Consider the following 21,611-nt stretch of genomic DNA (forward strand, 5'->3'; position numbering starts at 1 on the left):
TTGGTCCTCCTGGCTGCCAGGGCACACTGCTGGCTCATATTCAACTTGCTGTCAACCACAACCCCCAGATCCCTCTCTGCAGGGCTGCTCTCCAGAATCTCATCGCCCAGTCTGTACGTATAGCCAGGGTTGCCCTGTCCCAGGTGCAGGACCCGGCACTTGCTCTTGCTAAACTTCATGTGGCTGGTGATCGCCCAGCTCTCCAATCTGTCCAGATCTCTCTGCAAGGCTCTTCCAACCTTGACAATTCACTCCAATACGAATTTTTGCATGTTTGCGCTTTAAAACACACAAACAAACAAACAAAAAAATCAGCCCAGCTGCTTCTATACAGAATGATGGTCAAGCTGCATCTTTTCCTACAGGAAGTCCCTAAACTGGTAATGATTGCACAAAGCACTTCTGTAGCAATTGTAGCTTGTATTTTAGCCACTTCATCATGCATACATCTATAATGCTGTGATCATTTTGGCAGTGATCAAAGAGATGGCTTTTTTGGTTCATAGATTTTGCATAGTTGCATTTTCTGCAGGGAGAACTTCCAGAAGGGTTTAAGAAGGAAAGGAGTTTAATGTAATGCACATACATGTATATGTAAATGGATCCTTTCCAAAATAGTGTACATGTAAAAATATTCACTTTCTTGATCTATCTGGTTTTGGCTTTTAGCCAAAATTTCCAGGTCGCATTTATTTCAGTCTGCTAAAGACATGGTGAAAGCAGATGACTTTCTCTAAAATTTGCATGCCAATAACAGCCTGAAAAATGTATTTGAAGTTTTCCAGTAAAGTGTTGCATATTGAAATGTTTCTTGGACTTCCGAATATCAGCATGGATATAGAAATAATGAAATAATCTTATACATACAAAGTAGCCCAGTTTTCAATATTCTAACTTCAAGAATATTTTCATAAAGGCAGTGGCTTTCACGCAGGATGGGTGGGAATGAGATTTCAGAAGGAACTCTCAATTGTGTAGTATTTCACAAAAATAAACTATGGAAATATGTCCTTCATGGTTTCCAATTATAGAGATACCTTTCCTAAGAAAACCCTTCTCAGCAAATTTACTGTTTTTTTTTTTTTTTTTTTTTTTTTTTTTACCTTATGTGGATGATTCTATATCCTAACAGGGTTTTCACACCTTCTTATTATTAATTTTCTATAGAATACTTGATTTTTAATAAAACTGAGTGTTTCAAATCAGATATCCAGAAATCATCTGGAGTATTTGACAATGACAGTTGTTTACTTGGGTTATGTTACTCTGAGTTCATATGATTTTGAGTGTGAAGATAATACAGTACTATTCCATCATATTATTTTTAATTTATTCATTTTTTAATATATAATTTCAGAATAATCTCTTAAGCCTTACAGTCTCCAAAGGAATAAAGTTTTGTAAACATGATAACTTAGGACAAAAACAATGAATTATTTACTTGCCATTTTTGCATCCTAAGTTTTCTCTGAACCTTTCTCCTGCACGTAAGAAATTCCTGCAAGATCTCATTCTTATCTTTTGATTCAATTGAAAGATATATTTTCCAATATACTTTTATTCTCTTTAAGTAAAGAAAGTGACTACAGATAACTCTGTCTGAAGCACTGGCAGCTTGTGCATGCCTGAAGTGGCCCTCAGCAAATGCTGAGGTCTGAGAAAGCTCCTACATAATTCCAAACAGAAAAGAGTCTCAAGAATGGAAATCCACTGATACAGTATTTAGAAGTGACTTTCTCCTTTATGCACAGGCCAGTTGAGCCTATTATTACTTTCCACATATTTCTATGTCTACCCAGTAAGTGGCACCTAGCTAAAAGAAGCCCAATTGTTATAAGAATCCATAAGAATCTCCTTCTAAACTGTTTGACCAAAGAAAGCCTTTATTATCAAAGCTTCACATATTTAGTCTATAATCACATTCTCTATTCATTTTGTCTTTTTCATTACATGTTAACTGGCAAATTAAAAGGGTATTCATCTTCACAGATTTTCTCTTGAAGCATGAGATGTTCTAACATCCTAACATTCAGAAAACTGCAGTGGATTAGAACTTCTGTTTCTGGAAGAGCTCCTTCAACTGCTGTTCAGTTGTTGCTTCTTTCTGCTGCATCAGCTCCTTGGCTCCTTTGGTCACTCCCCAGCCATCTGGCTTTGACATTGAAGGACAATATGGCCTGCCCGAGGCAGGCTTCAAATTCTCCCAGTATTCTTTTCTTGCCCTAAATAAATAAAACAATAAAATATTTGTTCCAGCACCTCACAGTACTAACGGAACTGTGGCTTAAATCATTATTACTAAGGGTCATCTGTCTTGCACAGACTGACTTTGTGTTCAGATGCAGAAAGTTGAATTAAAGCATGCAAAGAAATGCTACACATCTAAAAAGTATCTTTTCACCCTCCAAAGGAACACCGTAAGCCACTCACCGTTAGGAGCTGTTCTACCATAGTCTGTCAGGCTTCCATCTTAACTTTCATGAATTACTTTCACATTAATGATGACCAATTCTTCATTTTAAAGTGTGTGTGTGATAACTTTGGAGTATGTCCTACTGCCCCTGCACCCCTTTCATTATTCCCAGATCAGATTTAATTCCTCCAAATTATTAACATAAATAAAACCTCCATATCAGTTAATCCAGTCTGCTGCATGGACAAATATAAGCCTAAGCAAGGGCTGTGTTGGTGTGCTTTCCAGTTCACATATACATACCTTGCTCTGACCCAGGGTTTGGTATGCATGCTCAGGCTATTGCCCCAGCTGCCATGTTTCTCAGAAGCTTCTGGCAAAAATCCCCTTTCGGGAGCCAGTTCCTCAGCTATTGCTCGGATGTGGTATGGCTCAAATCCACAGCAGCCTCCAATGTAACGAATGCCTAAGTCATAGGCCTTTCTTGCATATTTTTGAACATCCCATCTGCTGACAATTCTTGGCTCCAGAGCTGCAAAAACATTCATAGCTTAGGTATCCAGCACACTCCATTTCCGTAGTTTTTCAGTAAGGAATCACATTGTTGAAACACTTGCACACTGTTTGCAAAAGTGGCTGTAGATGTTTGAACTGTCTGAGCTAAAACTAATGATGCAAATTTTTTGAAGTCTAGCTTTTAGGTTCTGTTAAGCATTACTGAGCTATATTTGTTCTAAGCTTTTTTGCTTTTGCAAAACAGCACCTCATGTCCTCTGAGACTGACCAAGCCAGGCAGCTGACAGAGGTTGCAAAATCATCAGCTCTTGTACTCGTGGGGGACTTCAACTTCCCTGACATATCCTGGAAGCACAACACAGCCCTGAGAAAGCAGTCTAGGGGGTTTCTGGAGAGCGTGGAAGATAGCTTCCTGATGCAGCTGGTTAGTGAGCCTACCAGGGGAGGTGCCCCGCTAGACCTTCTCTTCACAAACAGAGAAGGACTGGTGGAGGATGTGATTGTCGGGAGCTGTCTCGGGCAGAGTGACCATGCAATGGTGGAGTTCACTATTCTTGGTGAGGCCAGGAAGGGGACCAGTAAAACCGCTGTATTGGACTTTCGGAGGGCTGACTTTGAGCTGCTCAGGACACTAGTTGGTGGAGTCCCTTGGGAGGTGGTTCTGAAGGGCAGAGGGGTCCAGGAAGGCTGGGCGCTCTTCAAGAGGGAAGTCTTAATGGCGCAGGAACGGTCTGTCCCCACGTGCCCAAAGACGAGCTGGCGGGGAAGAAGACCGGCCTGGCTCAACAGAGAATTGTGGCTTGATCTTAGGAGGAAAAAGAGGGTTTATAAGCTTTGGAAAAGTGGGCAGGCCACTGAGGAGGACTTTAAAGAAGTAGCGAGGCTGTGCAGGGACAAAATTAGGAAGGCCAAAGCTCATCTGGAGCTCAATCTGGCTACTGCCGTTAAAGATAACAAAAAACGTTTCTATAAATACATCAACACAAAAAGGAGGACTAAGGAGAATCTCCATCCTTTACTGGATGCGGGGGGAAACTTAGTTACAAGAGATGAGGAAAAGGCGGAGGTGCTCAATGCCTTCTTTGCCTCAGTCTTTAGCGGCAATACCGGATGTTCTCTGGATACTCAGTACCCTGAGCTGGTGGAAGGGGATGGGGAGCAGGATGTGGCCCTCATTATCCATGAAGAACTGGTTGGTGACCTGCTACGGCACTTAGATGTGCACAAGTCGATGGGGCCGGATGGGATCCACCCAAGGGTACTGAGGGAACTGGCAGAGGAGCTGGCCAAGCCACTATCCATCATTTATCAGCAGTCCTGGCTATCGGGGGAGGTCCCAATCGACTGGCGGCTAGCAAACGTGACGCCCATCTACAAGAAGGGCCGGAGGGCAGACCCGGGAAACTACAGGCCTGTCAGTTTGACCTCAGTGCCAGGGAAGCTCATGGAGCAGATCCTCCTGAGAGTCATCATGCAGCACTTGCAGGGGAAGCAGGTGATCAGGCCCAGTCAGCATGGGTTTATGAAAGGCAGGTCATGCCTGACGAACCTGATCTCCTTCTATGACAGAGTGACGCGCCGGGTGGATGAGGGAAAGGCTGTGGATGTGGTCTACCTTGACTTCAGCAAGGCTTTTGACACCGTCTCCCACAGCATTCTCCTCAAGAAACTGGCTGCTCTTGGCTTGGACTGGCGCACGCTTCGTTGGGTTAGAAACTGGCTGGATAGCCGGGCCCAAAGAGTCGTGGTGAATGGAGCCAAGTCCAGTTGGAGGCCAGTCACTAGTGGCGTCCCCCAGGGCTCAGTGCTGGGACCGGTCCTCTTTAATATCTTCATCGATGATCTGGACGAGGGCATCGAGTGCACCCTCAGTAAGTTCGCAGATGACACCAAGTTAGGTGCGTGTGTTGATCTGCTTGAGGGTAGGAAGGCTCTGCAGGAGGATCTGGATAGGCTGCACCGATGGGCTGAGGTCAACTGCATGAAGTTCAACAAGGCCAAGTGCCGGGTCCTGCACCTGGGGCGCAATAACCCCAAGCAGAGCTACAGGCTGGGAGAGGAATGGTTGGAGAGCTGCCAGGCAGAGAAGGACCTGGGAGTGATGGTGGATAGTCGGCTGAATATGAGCCAGCAGTGTGCTCAGGTGGCCAAGAAGGCCAACGGCATCCTGGCTTGTATCAGGAACGGTGTGACCAGCAGGGCTAGGGAGGTGATCGTCCCCCTGTACTCAGCTCTGGTGAGGCCGCACCTCGAGTACTGTGTTCAGTTTTGGGCCCCTCGCTACAAGAAGGACATCGAGGTGCTTGAGCGGGTCCAGAGAAGGGCAACGAAGCTGGTGAGGGGCCTGGAGAACAAGTCCTACGAGGAGCGGCTGAGGGAGCTGGGCTTGTTCAGCCTGGAGAAGAGGAGGCTCAGGGGCGACCTTATCGCTCTTTATAGGTCCCTCAAGGGAGGCTGTAGTGAGGTGGGGGTTGGTCTGTTCTCCCACGTGCCTGGTGACAGGACGAGGGGGAATGGGCTTAAGTTGAGCCAGGGGAGTTTTAGGTTAGATGTTAGGAAGAACTTCTTTACTGAAAGGGTTGTGAGGCACTGGAACAGGCTGCCCAGGGAAGTGGTGGAGTCACCATCCCTGGAGGTCTTTAAAAGACGTTTAGATGTAGAGCTTAGGGATATGGTTTAGTGGGGACTGTTAGCGTTAGGTCAGAGGTTGGACTCGATGACCTTGAGGTCTCTTCCAACCTAGACAATTCTGTGATTCTGTGTGATTCTGTGAAGCCCTGGGCCTCGTGCTTGCCATTCTGCTAGAGTTCTGAACGGGAGTATTGGAGCACTTTCAGTGTTACATTTTCAGTGACCTATCAGTAGGTGGGAAATCTGATTACTGCACTCTAATCTGTGAGAGGAGAGGGTATTGGACTACCTGCAACAATAAGCTTGCTTGTTATTTCCTCAGGAGTGCTTACTAGAATTTTTTTTTTTTTTTTTTTTTTTTTTTTTTTTTTTCCCCCATGATCAGCTAGTGGCAGCCAGTTTTTTCTTAGCCCATCCCTTAATTAATTATACTCCCATCCATAAGCAGTTTGCTGCCACATGCCACTTCCTTCCTCGTGGAAAATTCTATGTGTAGATGACATGTTTCTTTTGAGCCCCTCTCCCAGTGGTAAGCAGAGTGGAGGGACAACAGAGCTGAGAGGAAAGACTTGTGGAAGGAAAGCAGCAAACAGAGCATGAAGAGAACAAAGAAAAGCACACCGTAGTGGGAAGGAAGTACAACAAGTAGCAGAACGGAAAAGACCAAGGACTGGAAAAGAAACTCGGAGGAATAAAAATACAGGAGGTAAATCCTCCTGCTTCTTTACGCACACCTGCAGGAAATTAACCAGCAAGGTTATGAGGGGAGAACAGTGTGATGTCAGGCCACAGAACACACCCCTAGGCAAACAAGCTGTGGTGAGGAAGCTCTGGCATCTCTGCACAGAGGTACGATTCTTCTGCCTACACTCTGTTCCAAAACTGCCTTAACATGCAAGAAGCTGACAAAAAGCAGAACTGATTAAAGTCCGATGAGTAGTTAAATAGGGGTCAGAAAATAAAAAACAGAAGGAAAAAAGAAGTGTTCTTAAACAAAAAGTTAGTCTCACATGGAAGGGCTGGACAGAGGAAATTAAGATAGTCTAATAGTGAGGAAAAAAAAGAAAAGCAAATGAAAGTATCTTAGAAAGCTTTTCACATACATGTAACTTTGTGTTCAGTCCTGTCGATGTTTTCCTTTTCTCTTATATATCATTAAAATGAAAATGCAAAATTGATACAAAGTGATGAATGTTAAGAATGCATCATCTTTTACTCAGCTGATACATGTATAAGCAACTAAACTCCAGGGGAATAGCATAGAATATTTCCCTGTTTTCTCCATCACCCACACAGTCACAATCAGTCCTTTATGCATCATAGGCATAAGGACAGCAAGAGCTTAACCTCTCTAAAGAAACATGGATAGATTCCTCTGTACAAACTGACTACTCATGTGGTGGAATATGATGATTAAAAGCAAACAATATTCAATGAAAAGAAGATTCTACATAGATAGTGTTTTGTTGTTGTACTTTTTACCCTCCCAAAAATTATTTAACATTTTATTTTCCACTCCTGTCATTTTATAGCATTTATTTTCTTGGCTTTACTCAGAGTTATATATCCCTAGCTTAACAATTTGGTTATTTATGATAAAAAGAGATTGAAGTTTTCATAAACTTTGGATGAGAAGATTGTAATCAGTTCCTAGATTTAGCCTCTCCATGCATCTACTCATGAGACAACTGACCAGCACATTGCTTTCTAAAACACTGTCATTCCTTAACATTTGAGGCCAATTACAGTTAAAAGGAAGACACAGAAAGCGGAAAAAACTGCTAATGATAAATAAATACTACTGGCAGCTGATGCTGGAGTTTGCCAATACAACATAGACAATTCTTTTCTAGAAACTGAGGTCTTGGTCTTTACAGAGGGTATGTGCACTTAAAACATCTAAATGCCTCTTCTGCAGTCTTTCACAAACTAACTAACTAACTAACTAAATTTAACTAGGTTAGTTTAACAATCATTTATCAAAGTGCATCAATTGATCTGGGTATTGAAAATATTCACAGAAACAGGCTTCTCCAACTGAGTCATGAAATTTCTAAAAGATGAGATCTCATACAGACTGCTTATACAGACAAGCCAAGAACCATAACAAACCAAATAGCGAAGTCTTCAATTCACTTGATTACTTACTGCATCTGCTCTATCATTTTTGCTTGCAATCAGAGGAGTTATATGAAAGAATGAATAGCACAAATGAGGTCCTGACACTTTGAAATATTCCAGAATACTTTCAGAATTTAGACACACTATTATCACCTAATCAAAGCCTTAGGCTTCATTCTTTCCTGTATTTAAAGAAAGGAAGTAAAAAAAAAAGAGAGAGACTGAGAGACCTTCCTAAAAATCACATCTCTCTCAGTTTTTGCTACAAATCCAAGTTTCAATTGTTTCAATACCTTATGTTATAGGCTGATCTTGAAAAGAAGAGTGCATAGTACTTGAAAAGAAAGGTATTTTTCTAATCAAAATAAAACTGTTTTGGCTGATTTTGTCCTCTCATCTTAGGAAGATGTGATCTTTTACATCCCAGGTGCAAATAAGCTCTAAATACAAAAGTGGATGAGCCTTTCAGTCTCTGTAAAATTTCTCCTTAGCATAAGAGTGGTGAATCCATCTCCAAACTGCTAACCCATTTGTTAGCTACATCTAGGAACATACTGCTTCTGGTTTCTCTCTACTCTCACATTAGATAGTTTGCAAGACTGAGTTGCAGTAATTATGCACCTGTACTAATGATCCATTTCCATGTATGTGCTGGACATTAAATTCCTATAAAGATAAACATTACAGGGCTTGTGGGATAGATGTCACAAACCAGAACACAGGGGAGCTCCCGTTCAAAGGTATTTGAAATCTGGAGTTTGTCCATTTCTTTGAGCTGTTTTACAGCTGTCCTGAACAATGCTCTATAGCATGAGTAAGAACTATACTTTTAATGGAGTTTAGGTCATGGCATTTTAACAATTTTCATTATAATTTTACTGTCTTTCACATACTATGATACTATTGAAATACTTTCACTATGTGGATGAACTTTCACCTAACAGTACACTGCAATGCCTCTAAGCACAGTGCTAGACAAGGTAATAGGGACTAATACTATTGTGCAGAAGGATAAACTGCAGTTTCAATTTTTCTAAAAAAAAAAAAAAAAAAAAAAAAAAAGGAGAAAAAAGAAACAGCCAATAATAAAGAGATACTCTTGTCTTACCAAATGGAAATTCAGGAAGATCAATAAATCCCTGCTTCCCACAATCAGGTGTATGGAAAGCAAGTGGTTGAGACATCAGGTGAGCTTTCAGTTTAGCAGCCTGCAAGCCCTCTTTCATCAGTTTCACAGTTTGCAGACAAGTTTCTGCATCGAAATGGCAGTTGACTCCCACAATAGAAGCACCTGTGAGGAAAAAAATAATTGTTCAAGTCACATCTCCCTGGAAAAGAGCCACAGCACTCCATGCTTAGAGCCAGCCTCTGCTCTCCTGATCAGAGCATTTACATCTCAGGAATTGCACTCCTCTTTACCTTCCAGAGGAAACACTACAGTGAGTAACATCCACAGGCACAAATGCAATTAACTAGCTGGTTCGTAACACAATTTCTGCCTTTGCTTGTGACTGCTAACTCCAATGATAAGAGTAGCTCAGGAGAGATACAGTAAAACTCCTGTACCAACCGTCATGCCATTGATTCATGCCTTCTGTCCTTCCCCTTGTCCTCCAGAAAACACATCCTTTGATAGGCAAAAGGACATGTTTTTTCAACCCCATTCTCATCTTGGATTTGAACTTTTTGAGACATTTCTTAAAACATGAGTGGAGAATCATAGGCTACTTTGGATTCTGCTTATGTTTCTTAATTATGAGCACAGAACTTGGGGCTGATTCTCTGTCCAAAGTGGAATAGGTATAGCATTTTGCTCTATGCAATATCAGCTACTTGTGCCTTCTACTCCCTATACCACCCTTGATAATAAAGATTTAATAGCTGCATTTATATATATATATATATATATATATATTTTTTTTTTTTTTGTCTATTTTTTTGTAAAGACTCCTCTAGCAAAGTAAACACAGATACTTTTTATATCTGCAGATGTAATCAGGAAGCTAATTACATGGTATTTCAAGTAAATGGGTGCCTAAGAAATTCGTTTTATTCCATTATTTTAAAGGGCCAGTTAAAACAGGTTCTTACCAGCCTTTACCAGTTGGACAGCACACTGTCCTGGGGGCACGCCATGCATGTCCCCTTCTGGACCAATGCACATTGTAGCTGCGACTGGTTTGCCAGATTCTTTCAGGACTTCAACTGCCCAGACAGCTTCTTCAACATGCTCAAAATACTGAAAGAAATTTGAACTCAGCTAGTTTTGTGTCTTGGAGATGAAGCATAAGCATGTTAATCCAGACCCAAAATTCATTAGCAATACAATGACTTACACTAAGAATTTTATTGAGTTCAGTGATCAGTGATCACACAGCTTAAAAAAAAAAAAAAAAAAAAAAAAAGGATTTTAAAGAGTTAGTTAGAGAAACTAAAAAAATAAAGGCACTCTTGCTCTGAAGTAGGAATGTCCACATAGAGAGTTAATCAAGGACTCACCCCCAAAATTCATGTACATTAGCCACCACAGTTTGGTTGTTCAGAGTACAGGAGGAAACTGGATCTATTTAAGATCACATTCACCTATTTATTTTGTGCCAGTATAGAATTTGACTTGACTGAGATAGAAATTTAGGATTCAATGTCCTATTCTTGAACACTTGCAGATTTTTCTAGGCATTTACAAAGAATTCTGATACTACTAGAATAAAAGAATAGCACAAAATTTTAAAGGAGGAAGCAGTATATACTTTATTCCCTAAAGTAGACTACACAGATGAAAGTTAACACACTGTACCAGTTGAAGGCATACACTTTTTTTTTTTTTCCTGTTTAAGAGTTTACCTCTGCAATTAAGAAGTCCACATTCTTCTTCATGAAGACTTCTAGTTGCTTTCGAAAAACTGCTTTAACCTCTGCTTTATCCTTGCAGCTTAAATATGATGGTGTTTGACTGACTCCTCCAGCCACTAAAGCATCACCTTCAGTAGCCACTTCTTTTGCAATGTCACAAGCAGCTTCATTCACTTTCTGGCACTGTATGAATACAGATTACATCAGTTTTACCTGGTCAGAGATATGCATGGAGCACAGAAGGGGACAAAAGAATCAAAGCCCATACTGACCTCACATTCACTTAGAATTTAAAAGTATATATTTTTTAATTGATCAGGAAGATCTTCTCCCAAAAATTCCAGCCAGTGAAGCAGAACCCCCCTCTTTGGAATCATTCCCACATCAGTATCTTCTAGGCTGTGCACAGCATCTCAATATTTGTAATGACCAGTGGTTTTAGCCCCTTAGAATATGAAGAATTCTGATTCATTCTACTCAGAATTACTTATATCCTCTGTACAGAAACAGGCTCCAATCTTGTTATTAGATAGAAAGAAGTACAAAAAATAGGCTTTCATATTGTATAACAGATGTGCTTATTTTTGTTAAACAAGCAGCCCAGATAGCTGAGAGCTGATGTCAAATATGATGCTTTGAGAATAATGCTATTTATTGCATACTGATATGTACAACAGTACTAGGGTAAAAGCAATCTCTTTATTTTAAGCCACAGTTGTTTCCCTAGTGTACAGATTGTTCTAATTTCTGGCCTGGTATATATTCACATAAAAAAAAATATATTCCTTTCTCTCTGCCTCCTGGAGAATCTTCTGTTTTCCAGAGGCGGAAACAAACAATATGACCAAAGGAAAGGCCCAGAGAAAATTCCCAATGCCAAATTTCCTAGTCTCAACGGAAATAGCTAGAAATGTTGATGCCAAAATTGGAGCTGTGCTCTGCATCTAGTGAAGGCACCCAGCATCCTACAGCTCCTCGGTGCACAGCATTAGAAAACGCCAACATTGTACGTTGCTGCTGTGCCAGATTACCTTTACGCCTGAAGAGGGCAGTATTGGCCACAGAGCCTTCCCTGGCTTTGTTAGTTGTTACTTTACTGAAGAAATGGTCTTAAACTACAGCAGCACGTTTTTAACAGCAGCACGAAGGAATTACTGCCACTCCAGCCAGTAAGTCAGCTTCACCAGGGGCCCAGCTCAGATGTCCCTGTGCTAACACAGGTAGCATGGGCAATACACAAGACAGTACGCATGCCTGCAGGGCTGTGACCTCACTTGCATTAGGGAGACATGGTGGGAAGGCTGCGGTGACAGGAGAGTTGTAATGAACAGATGCAGGCTCTTTAGGAAGGGCAGGCAGGGGCGAGGAGGAGTGGGCATTGCCCTCTATGTCAGTGAGAGGCTGGAGTGTGTGGAGCTCTGCCTGGGGATGGGTGAGGAGCTGACAGCTTGTGGGTCAGCATTACAGGGAGGACAGGGACAGGGGTTGTTGTAGTGGGGGTCTGCTGCAGGCCACCTGACCAGGAAGACCAAGCAGATGAGGCCCTCTATAGACAGGTAGCAGCAGCCTCACATTCACAAGCCCTGGTTCTCATGGGGGACTTCAAACACCCTGATAACCCGTGGAGGGACAGCACAGCAGGGCACACGCAATCCAGGATTCTGATGTGATTTCACTAAGGGCAGATGGTGCCTGACAAGTCTGGTGGCCTTCTATGGCAGGGTTACAGCATTGATGGATAGGGGAAGAGCAACTGACATCATCTACCTGGACTTGTGAAAAGCATTTGACACTGTCTCCCATGATATCCTAGTCTCTAAATTGGAGATGCATGGATTTGATGGAAGGACCACTCAGTGGGTAAGGAATGGGCTGGATGGTGGCACTCTAAGAGCTGCAGTCAACATCTCAATGTCCAGGTGGAGATCAGCAATGAGTGGTGTTCTTTAGGAGCCAGTACTGGGACCTGTGCTGTTTAACATCTTTGTCAGTGACAAGTGCACCTTCAGCAAGTTTGCCGATGACACCAAGCTGTGTGGTGCAGTGGACACACTGTAGGGAAGGGATGCCATCCAGAGGGACCTGGGCAGATCTCAGGGGCGGGCCTGTGCGAACCTCATGGGGTTCAAAAAGGCCAAGTGCAAGCCCATGCATCTGGGCTGAGGCAATCCCAAGCACCACACAGGCTGGGCAAAGAATGAATTGAGAGCAGCCCTGAGGAGAAGGACCTGGGGCTGTTGGTTGATGAGAAGCTGGACATGAGCTGGCAATGTGCGCTTGCAGCCCAGAAAGCCAGCTGCGTCCTGGGCTGCACCAAAAGCAGCGTGGCCAGCAGGGTGAGTGAGGTGATTGGCCCTCTGCTCTGCTCTTGTGAGACCCCACCTGGAGCCCTGTGTTCAGATCTGGGGCCCCCAGCACAAGATAGACATAAACTTAGTACAATGAGTCCAGAGGACCGCCACAAAGATGATCAGAGGGTTGGAGCACCTCTGCTGTTAAGACAGGCTGAGAGAATTGGGGCTGTTCAGCCTGGAGAAGAGAAGGCTCTAGGAAGACCATAGAGCAGGGTTCAAGTAGTTCAAGTACCTACAGGGGGCCTACAGAAAAGCTGGGGAGAGACTCTTTGTCAGGGAGTACAGGGATCAGACACACAGTAATGTGTTTAAACTAAAAGAGGGGAGATTTAGATTAGAGATAAAGAAGAAATTCTTCACTCAAAGGGTGACGAGGCACTTGCACAGGTTGCCCAGAGAAGCTGTGGATGCCCCATCCCTGGAGGTGCTCAAGGCCAGCTTGTATGGGGCTTTGGGCAGCCTGGTCTGCTGGGATGTGTCCCTGCCCATGGCAGGGGGTTGGAACTGGATGGGCTTTAATGTCCCTTCCAACCCAAACCATTCTGTGATTCTATGAACATTCCACTCTTACTAGCAAGTTGTTTTCTAGGATTCTTCACCATTTTTTTTGCAGTTGATTTGTCTCTCTAGGTGTTAAAGTATTTTTTCCCCTAACTTATTGTTCTCCCTGTGCTCTTAGTTCTCCCCATACTCTTTGTAAGAAAACTCCAGTACACTAATCTCTTCAGCTGAAAAACATAAGACGTGGGCATCCTCCTTCCTCTCTTTATCCTTGTACCATTTTCTGTGTGTGTGTTTTTGTTTGTTTTTGCATTTAACCTTGTCTTTCTTACTGTTCCTACCTCTGAAATTGCATTATCTCATACTTTGGTCATCAAACATGATCAAAACCAATATGAAAAACTGAAAATATTCCATAATCTCTTTACTGAGCCTTTTGAAATGAATCCACTTATTTCACATTAGATCGAAATAGATGTAGATGTATTTTACTCACAGTTATTTTCTCAGCTACATAATTGCCTCTGTTCTCTAGTTTGTCTTCACTGGCATAAAAGGTGAATGTCTGTAGAACGTTGGATCCAGCCCTGAGGAATTCCCGGTGAAGCTGACGAACTGTAAAGAATTAAAGAGACAAAGAAGAGATGTTTGGAACAGTTATTAGTATAGTTATCCTCAAATCGAATGCTTGTTGAATTAATGTTACTATAAAACAAGTGATACAGTATTTACTAGAGGAATCATTATGAGAGAGTAGAAGCAGTAGTCTGCAGAACTCCTTTTCTTCACACTCCTGCAACATTCGGTAGAAGACATTCTCCTCAGTTAGTCTCTGATAAGAATGGCTGAGGATTTCTATTTAGTTCATCAGTAGATTCAGTTTTGTCTGACACCTTGCGAGTCCTTCAGACCACCCAGTCTCACTTTACAGAACTGCATCATGGTTTGGGAGGGGGAAACAGACAACCGGCAAAATAAAGCATAGCAAGGAATACCAGACAAAAAGATCATCAAATCTCATCCACTTTGTACTTTCTAGTTTCTCCAAGCAAAACCTAGCCTCAGCTGAGACCAAAGCTCTCTGGTTAAAAGAACACTTGATTAAGAGATGATTCATCGCTCCAAAAAAAATTGAATCAGAACACAGACTTAATTTGTCTCATAAGTTGTTACATGATTTTACTACAGAGCCAACAATTCTTTTGAAGGAAAGGCTGGCGTTACTTTTAATGGACAAGTTTCCTACATTACAACTTTGGGAGTAAGCTCTCTTATGTCAGTTCTGACTTCATCACAGTAAGCAATGCACCGCAACCGACACCACAAGAGCAGAACAGGAGTTGTCAATTGATTTTATATATAAAATATAAAATGGATATATATATCCACCCACAAAACAATTATAATTGCCAGAACACTACCAATCATGCAAAATAGAGTTAAAAAGATCAACAGCTTATAGCAAATGCAGGAGCAATTTATTCCTTAGATATTGCATACAGACATGAAAACACTTCAGTTTCTATGGCAGATGTTTGGAAGTTTTCCAGGAGTCTTTTATCATACCTCATTGCCTACAGACGATCTGTGTCATTAGGAAAACGTGTAAATATGCCATTATAAAATTATTGTCTTTAGCTACAACAAACAGACTTCTACACCAGAAAAGCTCAAACAGTAGCTGCTAGAGTCAATCTCCAAACACACAATTACACATTTACTTTCAGTGAAGGACAGTGTAACGTTCCTTGTTTTTCCCTGCTAGTAGAGCACTTCATTTTCAGTTGCAGCCTTGGCTAACCACACTGTGACTTAATATCATGCTTCTTTTCCCAGCAATCAAAAAGACCTATTCAGGAACACAGATCGTAGTATGGCTACAGTTCAAAAAACCCCTGGAATTTGCCTGAAATATCAGAATCAGATTTCAGTCTTACAACCTCTACTCAAAGTCAAAAATTTCCTAGTGTAGGGAGTATTGTTTTTCCTGAAGCATTAAAACACAAATAAAAGGTCTGTCTCTGTATATTTCTAGTGGTCTGTAGTTTGTTTTTTGATTCTCCCCCATAAAAAATACTGATGAAAACTAATCAAGAAGTAGGAAAAGGGGAGGGGAAATCTACATATACTTTCACATATGACATTTCCATAATAATTCAGTTTAAATAAACTTTAAATAAAGTTGTTTCATTCCTAGAAAAAGGCTTGGGATTTGTGTGAATAAAGACAGTGACATAGGCAAGTAAATGAAACAACCTAACATATATAAATAAGAAACTTGATATCCCAGACTATCAGTTAGGTAGATCCACTTGGGAGTCTGCTGTTCACATTTGGATAGAAAGAATGCCCTTAAAAGTATGAGCTTGAACCTCATTCAATCTCAGGCAAACATTTGTTGCTAGAATACATTGTCATTATTATAAAGTCAACAAGAGTGTGCATGACACTATCAAAAAAAAAAAAACAAAAAACACAAAAACAAACAAAAAACACAAAACCCCCAAGAAAACAAACAAACAAAAAAAAATAAACAACAACTGTAATTTACTTCTTGTGTAACTTCTAGCATGTTTCTGAAGCTGTATTTTCTACCACCATTAGAGAAATGAGGATAATAGCCACATGTAAGGCCAAATAATTATTAATAATTTGATGCATTTTAGAAGTCAGGCATAGAACACTGAGTTTTCACTTCAATTCACCGTGAGTGACATTTAGCAAAAAAATTAATCCAACAGAATATGGGGGCAATAAGTGTATATGCCCTGTGCACAGCTGTAGCTCTGATACTTGATCTGGCTCAGAACAAATATTTAGATCTCATTTCTGAAGTTGTCAGTCTTGCAGATCTTCTCCTCTCTTACAGTTTTTGATTCATTTTTTTTTTTTTTCCTTGCATGCCTTGCTGCATTTTAAGAACCTCTCTCCTTTTTCCTCTCTCCTTACAAAGAGAAGGCCTAGTAGTTGTATGGACCAGCTGGCCTATCCAGTTGCTCCTTGTGTTTTTCACACCTGCTTTCCAAGTAACATGACTCTTGAACATTCAGTAGCAAAAAGCAGTAATGGAGAGGAGGCAACACACTGCACTAAAAGAAATTGACACATTTCCAGTTAAGGGTATATTTATAAACAGCCTATAAAGGGTTTATTAAAATGTTATAAGTGTGTTACAGACATAGCCAATATGTTCTAAAAACAGTTAGAAGCAAATCAGTAGCAATTATTAGTTGGCTGGGCTCTAATCAGTGGCAACTAGTCAGCTATTTAAAGCAAATCTGTTTGCTCATCTAGCATACTGAATTCATTTAGATGTTTTCCTCATATAAAACATGTCAAAGAAAGCCAAATAACAAAATTTCACTGAAATCATGTCTCATCCCTTGAAGCACTGTCTGACAACAAGAACTCATTTCCAGCATAAAGCAGAATCTCAGCAAGACAAGCGATTGGTCAGACGACTGTCAAGGATAAGCCAGTTGACATGAGTTCAATAGATCCTTCCCAGATTGAATAGCTTTGTAATTTATGCCCTGTTTATCAGATGTGGTAGTTAGAACTAAAAGTGGTCCAGGAAAGGTAACCAGTATTGTTAGAAACCAACAATTCAGTTTTGTAAAGCAAAATTACAAAGTTGTTTCCATATAGAAACACTCACAAGTACAGGAAATGGAAACAAAGTACTCTTCTGAACACAACAAGCTTGCTTTGTTCCCCTACACTATAAAGAGTTATTCCTTTAAATAGTGTAGACACAGAAACTGATCCTGCTTTATTGGAATGGTTAGGTTCTTATGAGGTTTATCATTTCCTTTTTCATAGTGGATGCAGATACATTAAAGACTCCTTTCCCATTTTATTGCTTAGATGAAGCTACGGTTTTCCGTAAAGAATTAATAAACAAGCTATATTTGCTTGTGACGATATAAAAATCCTAGAACGGTCAGAAAACAGATACTTACCTGCCTAATTCTTTGTGACAAGATGTTGTGAATGATAAACTTGATATCAGCTCTAGGACAAACAGGACAAGGCCATGGAAGAGCAATCACTGAATGTTATTGAACACAAAGATACAATTTCTGTGTCAAGCAAGTCCCTGGGCTGCAAATTATTGAAGACAGAGAGCATTCTAGTGAGGTATCACTATGTTTGCACTACTCATTGGTCCCTAGCCAACTGCTTCTGGACAATATTATAGACAAATTATGGGGTAAAATGAGTTTCTGGTGTATGCATTCTTAGACTATTCTTAACAGTGTTTAATTCTACTTAATGTGGCATTGTCAAACCTCACTTCTTAAAACCTGCTACAAATTCCTATATAATTATTATTTATCCAGCCACTTAGCTTTCACTATAGGATTACCATTTCCCAGTAAACTGACCTGCTTCTGGGTGTTCTACTGTTGCTTCAGGAGTCCAAGGCCCAGCTTTTACATATCCCCTCTTTTCAAGGGCAAAGACAAATCCTCCATCTCCAATCACAACTTCTCCAGAATCTAAGCGCTCTAGAATACCCTGAAAAGCAGGAGGAAAGATTAATTATTACAGTGCTTCAGCTTCCATGAGTTCATTGTAATTTCCCATATTTACAAAGAAAATATAATTATTTGTGGGCTACCAGAAAGGCCTTTACCATAGTAATAAAAAGTAATCCATTCACTTCTTGAAGTTCTCTTGAAAAAATGGTAGGTGGCCTGTTTTATAAGAACATCAGGCTTTAATATATGGATATGTAGTACTTAAGACTTCCCGTTAGTCAGATTTATTGTATTCTAGAGGCATAGTCCCCAGAGCTAGAGGTCAACGGTTCAGTTTCGTCTCTATGAATATAAACCACAGTCTGAAATTCTCCTTTAAAATATATGTGAAACTTCAAAATAAAACACAAGTATCAAGTCATTTGCTCTTTAGCTACAAATGCCATCTTGACAGAACCTCAGCACAAGTAGCTCATGACAGAAGACAACACAACAGGCATCATAAAACAGTAAGCATGTAACATTTTCCAAGCAAATAAGACACCTCAAAATGCCTCCATTTTCTGGCAGGCTGTTTTCAGTGCCTTGGGTTTGCTTACCTAAACTTAAAAAATGAAAGAAAATCCTGCTTGCTTTGCACAGCCCAGAAATATTTTAAGATGTCAAACCTTACAACACCCTGTGATTAACCTTGTTTCTACCTCAAAAATAATCCTAATACAAGGCAAGTCTTTTTGATTTTGTAGAATGAAAAACATGAGAAAAATACAGATTGGTTGTACCTAATATATGTTATTTTTCATATTCCATTCACTGCTTCATTGGCTCATTCAAATTTTCCAAAAAGTCTTAAATGAAATCTGAGGGAGTAGGACAAAGAAAAGCCTTATGGGCATAGAGTTGAGTGTAGCTTGTGCACCGAGAGGATGTTTTTTTAAACAATTAGCCCCCAAACTTTAATATATTATATTTCTTGATAATTTCTCCTTCATTGATTCATTTATCTCAGCACACACACACACATATATATGGGAAAGACAAACATCTATAACTTCTCAGCATCACTGCCCTTTAGGAGGGATGAGGTACGCCTTTCTACCAAGGAGCACCATGCCACCTCTGCCAGAACTGGTGCCAAGCATTGATGTGTTTGCATACCCTGAGGCTACAAAGACTGACTGAGAGGGTCAGCATTTTTGACTCATGTTTTGGTGCTGACATGGCAACAAAGGGATGGGGCTGCTCTGCAGGCATATGAGCCTGGCCAAGTGTTGGCTTGCAGATTTTGCTTCGCATTCTATTGCATGTTTTGGACTTGCCAAAATAGTGACCTGATTAACTCTACAGCTTCAAGTACATGAGCCTTTATCTTCATTTCATCAGGACCCGGGCAAAACTCAACCTGCAATACTGAATCCACAAAAATCAGTAATTTTCAGTGAGTCTACCAGTCATTCCTCAACAGAGGGCAACTCTCTTGTACGTGTAAGTGTCGAGAGGCTTTGTAGAAATTGTGCTTCCAATTAACTAATTTGCAGTTTTAACAGAATGCCTCAAACTGAGCCAGAGAAAAGCAGCTGAGGGACCAACAACTGAGTCTTTCCTTCCTCTGCTTGCCAAGGAACAACAGACAAAGCCTGCTTCAGAAGTTTAGTATGCAGAGAACAGGAGTGTGGAGGAAAAAACCTTGAACATACAAGAAACTTCAGTCATTGCTTGTTAACTGAAGATTAAGTAATAGACAGATGTTGACATAATATATGGATATTATATTTCAATGCAGTGCAACTAATGGATTTTTTTTTTCTTTTAACAAGTCATTTCTAAGATTTAATGGCAGCTTTCCCTCACAGTTCTAGCTCTTTTAAAGTACACTGTAAATCACCTTCCTTTTTTTTTTTTTTTTAAACACAGAGAAGCAATGCAAGCCATGATATAACAGTACATGATATCTTAATATCTAATGTAATGCAATCTATTAAACATAGCATAAGAGCACCTAATAGCAGATAAAAGGTGACAAAACTATAAAGCATGAAGTACTTAATAAAAATGTGCATTTTTTTCAGTTCAAATTCTGCAAAAATATAATTCCTGTATTGAGACGGCTTATTATAGATCTGATATCATCTCTTCAAACCATTTTTACTTATCCATACTGGATAAAATATTATTGGCTCAACAGACATATAGCTAGCATAAGTTTGGCATCAACTCTGTTTTGTCCTAACAGAACTACAACTGTGTGCTCATGCTCAATGCAGACCAAAATTATATGATCAGGCAATCCATAATGCACAAATCTGATATTAAATAACATGAAAAAGTATCTGTAAAAAGTTAAACAAGGCTTTTGAGCCACCTTTTCACTGCTTCACTTCTGCTACCGTGAATGAAATTGCACCACATAGTTCATACCTCTATCCGTGGAAAGAGTACAAGTGTATGAAGATATCCCCCTATCCAGCTTTAGGAATGTAACCAAACCATGCAAGTGGGAAGCCTTCTTTCTCTACCAATGTCCTATCTTTCCGTCAGTGGAGAGAAAAATGCACCTCAAAACTGCTATTCAGATCTTCAGTGAGTCCTTCAGCTATAGCTGATCTACATGAAAGGTCCAAAGCTGAGCCTTCTTCCCATGGCCTCTTCTCTGACTTGTATGTTACATATAAAAATGAACAAAAACAGTTATGTCCTATTGATGATAACACTGTCCTCCCGAGACGAAGGCAGAATATGTGATTCCACCCACATTCCCACTACTGGGTAGCAGAAGTGGTGAATGCCAGAGTCTGCTTTAGACAGTACTCACAGTTTTGTCTTAACAGGCAGAATGGCTGATGCCTGGATAACTTTTTATATCAGCTTATTCTCAGCTAAATGAGAGTGCTAAGGGCACGCATATATTGGAGATTGCACTCATATTACAAACACTGCTGGTATTCAGTCATATAAATCAAGAGAAGAGCAATTTGGGGCTTTTAAATAGTGTTGTCAGGATGCTGGAGACAGAAACCCCATGCAATGAAGGCTTACACTTACAACATTCACAATTTTAATGTGTTGCAAGCACAGTTTAGTTTACGTATCAAACACTATATAGCAAAAAGCTTCTAAATTTTGGTGGCCAGGCATTCGGAGAAACCAAGATCCCAGGAGCTGCCACAGCATTAACTCCAACCCAATATATCCGTCCACTTTATAGTGGCATCCAAATGCTTTCAGGGGCCCGATGGTGAACAGCTACAGCTGCTATATAGATATACCATATGGATGTATAGGTATACCATATAGGTACACTGTGTAGGTGTACATATGCACACCATGCCCGTGAGGTAGGTTCTCACAGTACGCCCCTACCCGCAGTCACACCGAGCCCCTCCAGCAGGGTCTGGCAGCAGCGGGGGTTTTGCAGCAGGGGCTGCAAAATTAAAAATACTGAAGGAGGAAGCAGAGGAGGTGCAGGGGAGGGGAGCAGGGGTCCGGGGCTGCGCGGGGGGTGCGGGGAGTTACCCTCTTGCCCTGTTTCAAGCTCTTGGCGATCGGCAGCATCTTGCTCGCCCGGGGACGCCGGCTGCCCGAGTCTGTCCGACGGCTCGGCACGGAGCAGGGGATGCCCGCAGCGAGCTGCCTGCCCTCTTATAGCCCGGGCAGGAGGTGGGCAGCGCTGTGGGTGACACCCCCGTCCCGTCCCGTCCCTGCCCGGTCCCTGACCCCTCGGGGGACCCCCCCCTTCGT

General features: G+C 41.2%; 1 protein-coding gene across 1 annotated transcript; it reads right to left on the reverse strand.

Moving 5' to 3' along the window:
• Positions 1–1,863: 1,863 nt before the first annotated feature.
• On the reverse strand, positions 1,864–21,544 carry LOC309890433 (betaine--homocysteine S-methyltransferase 1). Its single transcript, XM_082784292.1, has 8 exons — positions 21,387–21,544; positions 17,778–17,910; positions 13,886–14,004; positions 10,526–10,717; positions 9,773–9,920; positions 8,790–8,972; positions 2,717–2,945; positions 1,864–2,222 (listed from the first exon to the last, which is right to left on the reverse strand). The coding sequence occupies exons 1-8, from the start codon at positions 21,423–21,425 to the stop codon at positions 2,048–2,050; spliced, it is 1,218 nt and encodes a 405-aa protein (XP_082640418.1). The 5' UTR covers positions 21,426–21,544; the 3' UTR covers positions 1,864–2,047.
• Positions 21,545–21,611: the final 67 nt, after the last annotated feature.

This window comes from Aythya marila (assembly GCF_965140915.1).
Source record: "Aythya marila genome assembly, chromosome: Z".
Taxonomy (NCBI): Eukaryota; Metazoa; Chordata; class Aves; order Anseriformes; family Anatidae; genus Aythya; species Aythya marila.

Bases quoted from the DNA above. Each gene is read 5' to 3' on its own strand.
- LOC309890433 (XM_082784292.1), bottom strand. From the start codon at position 21,425: ATGCTGCCGATCGCCAAGAGCTTGAAACAGGGCAAGAGG. The intron at 10,718-13,885 runs GTGAGTAAAATA...GTATTCATACAG, and splicing joins ATGTAGCTGAGAAAATAACT to TGCCAGAAAGTGAATGAAGC. The intron at 8,973-9,772 runs GTAAGAACCTGT...TTTTCCTCACAG, and splicing joins TGTCCAACTGGTAAAGGCTG to GTGCTTCTATTGTGGGAGTC.